This window comes from Sphaeroforma arctica (assembly GCF_001186125.1).
Source record: "Sphaeroforma arctica JP610 unplaced genomic scaffold supercont1.1533, whole genome shotgun sequence".
Classification (NCBI taxonomy): Eukaryota; class Ichthyosporea; order Ichthyophonida; genus Sphaeroforma; species Sphaeroforma arctica.
This window is the reverse complement of record NW_014039025.1, coordinates 4,145-7,301: the sequence shown is the minus strand read 5'-3', so window position 1 is coordinate 7,301 and position 3,157 is coordinate 4,145. Positions and strand designations below refer to the sequence as shown.

The 3,157-nt window shown below is 42.3% G+C and overlaps 2 protein-coding genes across 2 annotated transcripts in view; one reads left to right on the top strand and one right to left on the bottom strand.

Annotated features, from left to right (window-relative positions):
- SARC_11113 (hypothetical protein) overlaps positions 1 to 2,075 on the bottom strand; it is a 7,289-nt gene extending 5,214 nt beyond the window's left edge. The window contains exons 1-3 of the mRNA XM_014294812.1: positions 2,005 to 2,075; positions 698 to 771; positions 113 to 190 (exon numbers count right to left, since the gene is read on the bottom strand). Coding sequence (XP_014150287.1) covers positions 113 to 190; positions 698 to 771; positions 2,005 to 2,043 — 191 coding nt within the window. The 5' untranslated portion in view covers positions 2,044 to 2,075. The remainder of the gene's footprint in view (positions 1 to 112; positions 191 to 697; positions 772 to 2,004) is intronic.
- A 395-nt stretch (positions 2,076 to 2,470) lies between these two features.
- SARC_11112 (hypothetical protein) overlaps positions 2,471 to 3,157 on the top strand; it is a 3,492-nt gene continuing 2,805 nt past the window's right edge. Inside the window, exon 1 of the mRNA XM_014294811.1 lies at positions 2,471 to 2,752. Within this exon, the coding sequence (XP_014150286.1) occupies positions 2,557 to 2,752 (196 nt within the window). The 5' untranslated portion in view covers positions 2,471 to 2,556. The remainder of the gene's footprint in view (positions 2,753 to 3,157) is intronic.

Below are 3,157 nucleotides of genomic sequence, written 5' to 3'. Positions count from 1 at the left end.
GGATATGTATTCACCTGCTGCTTTTTTCCATCACTTGCATATACATGTCCTCAATATGGTCCAACAACACAATCTGTTTCAACGTGAACATGCGTTGATCTACACGACATACTGAGCCAGCGTTCGGGTTTCTCCTTGTTTGATAGCGTATATTGACTTGTCCGATGCCTCCAGCGGTAATTCCTCATGTCTGGAAAGCGATGCGGTATTGAATAAAATGTCTGTGAAAATACGAGCGATCAATTCTCTTTGAATTGGTAGTCTTTTTAAGTTCAGTATTCGTGCCTTGATACTTCTTGGCCCTAAGTCTTTCAAATTGGGTTGATCCTTTTGAATAGTTAAGCTTTCGCATGTGAAACTATGGCTCCTGTGGCCTTCAGGTGATCATACTCCACACACATATAGGTCCCTGACCGATCCAAAGAAGCAAACTTTCTGGGGACAGTAGAAGTATGTAAGGATGGTATAGCTGTAACAGGTAAACGGAAAGCCGGTACAATCGTTAAACAGACCCTGCTTGTCAAGTGAGATTCATAAACTCTTGATACACGAACAATCTGTAGTGGTTGCGGATGCCACACAAAAGCTTCACCTCCGCTCATCACGGAAGGGTTAATCGCCCCCGATGCTAATGGCTTCCGGTACCATATATTATCGAAATTTTTCACACCTAGTTTAGATACCGACCAACACATACTTTGCTTTGTACAGGTCCATCAATTTGTAGAGTGTGTCGTTATCGATTGAGCCGTTGAGGTGTGCATGTAGCTCCTGATAAGTATTTCCAAGAATTTGGATAAGTGAAATAAGTATTGTGCTCGTGTAGAATGTGTAACTTAGTTTGTCAACCCAATTGACATAGTTAAGAATGAATATAGTATTCAACATATAGATGGATGCTACGCAGGTATCCAAAGACATAACGTCCACTAAGATGGGTGCTGCTTGTACATACTATGCCGAAAGCACCAGGACTCGTTGAGATATCGTGATAATATGTTTACACGGACGAATTACAATCGAAAGCACCGGCGCGTCAACTCGCGAGAAGAGTGAGTACAAACCACGAGAGTGCAAGGAATTCTCAATTTAGAGCACAAGCTGTGTTGATATGTACCGAAAGTACTCATACTAGTATAACAATCCAACGTTTGATGTAGGGTAGAGAGCACTATCAGTTCGCTCGAAGTAAGCACACAAACCTCAATCAATGTAGGCGTCTTGATAACACCCTTGACACATATACTGTCCTTTCATAGTAAGGTTGCCCCGCTATCAGATAATTTTGAATGCTGTCATGTGGCATGGGGACTTAACCTCGCGTCAGCAGAACAGACTACATACATCAGTGAAGTCCATGAATTCCCCACTAACGTGTGATAAGTGGGGAGAAGATTGCATCTAAACAAGGCTATTTTATAACTTTCGCCCGTGATCATTTTGCTTGCGTATCATAGACGTTTTTTTGCTAGCACTCTCGTGTAGCGGTTGTCTGTCTCATGAGCATGAAATTCAGAACTACTATCTAACAATAACTATACTTTCGTGTGCCATTTTTGAATACTGGTTAGGTGTGAAGATCCCAAGATCTCAAACCCGAAGTATAACTTGCAGTATTACCTCACGTTCGTGTGGGAATTTTAGCACATATGATATTTAGTGGTCCATCGTACATGTAACAACTAAAAATTATCACGAATATGGTTGCTGATACAATCACGAACTGGAGTGTCGTCACGCCAATTCGCTGAGATGCTCACTTCGGTCTAACGTCTATTGTGACTGGCGAATGCTTCGCCTTCGTATATTTATACATACTTTGCGCGTCCTGCTCATAACACAGTAGTAGCCGATACTATCACATACTGTGGTATTACGATAACGTGTGCTGGATTGCTGGCATCGTGTCACATGGGAGATGATTGATCATCTTACTTTCGTGCACTCATTTATAACTCGTACACCTCAATTATCACCAAAACAATTGGTGGCTATGTAACGTACCACTTTGGGCAGTCTTCGGCAGAACTCGCGTATGTCCATGGTGCTGCAAACGTACTGACCATTGCCCGCCCACACACGAAAGTTCTAATACATATGTAGCCTCTCTCTATAATATTATTTATAAACAGGGAAGGCTATGAGCAATAGGACACCCCATCCCAAACCCAAACACACATATCACCCTCGCAATAAAATAAACCCTAAACAACATAGCTGTACCGAACTGCACTTCTGTGGACTCTTGGCTGTTGCAGCTCAGATCTCAGGATTACATATTGGTACTCCCCCCCTGTATGTACTCTCTTTCAAACCCTGCCACAACAAACCCTAACTAGAGGAATGCGCTCGACTACATTCCAGTCCGAGAGAATGCAGAATAATCAATCCCCGATGCGGACGTACATGTGCATATGTGATATATTCACAATACACTCGCTGTGTACCGATTCACAAACTCATGTTTGAAATCCTGCTGTCTAAGTTTTAACACACCTAAATTCTCGAATATAAACTATAAGCAGCACTAGCATCAGCACTTGTAGACAAGTAATCATGTCTAAGGCCACCAAATCCAAGTATGTCGTGCGAGAAGTGCTGGACGAATACCCTGTCCCAGATGACAAGCATGTCATCATGCGTGTCACACAAGGCTTAGGCAACAATCTAATAGAGGTGGAGTCCCCAGATGGCATACGTGTACTTACCACGCTCCCTGCCAAATTTCAGCACACTATCTGGATCAAGAAAGGTATGTTTTTGTTTTGTGTGTACACTATCTGGACCAGAGAATAGAAATATATCCTGTGGGAATCAAGAACTGTATGAACATGTTTTATGTGTACGCTATCTTGAAAAAATGGGTAGAAATATTAATTGGTGTACTATCTGGATTAGTACAGGTATGGATGTATTTCATATGTGCTTATCTAGCATAGCCGACCTTGCACTTAGGACAGTCACTTTCAATGACCACTTCGCTACGACTGTACATGCTTGTCTTTGGCAAAGTTAGTGGTAAACTATACAGCCACTGCACTGTACACCCGCTAGTACATTCCACAGCACTTGTAGTCTCTTGCTTTCTGGGCATGAGTATCTGCCTACATCCGCAGAAAGTGGCAAAAAATCCCTTTGCAACGTATTGACTATATAT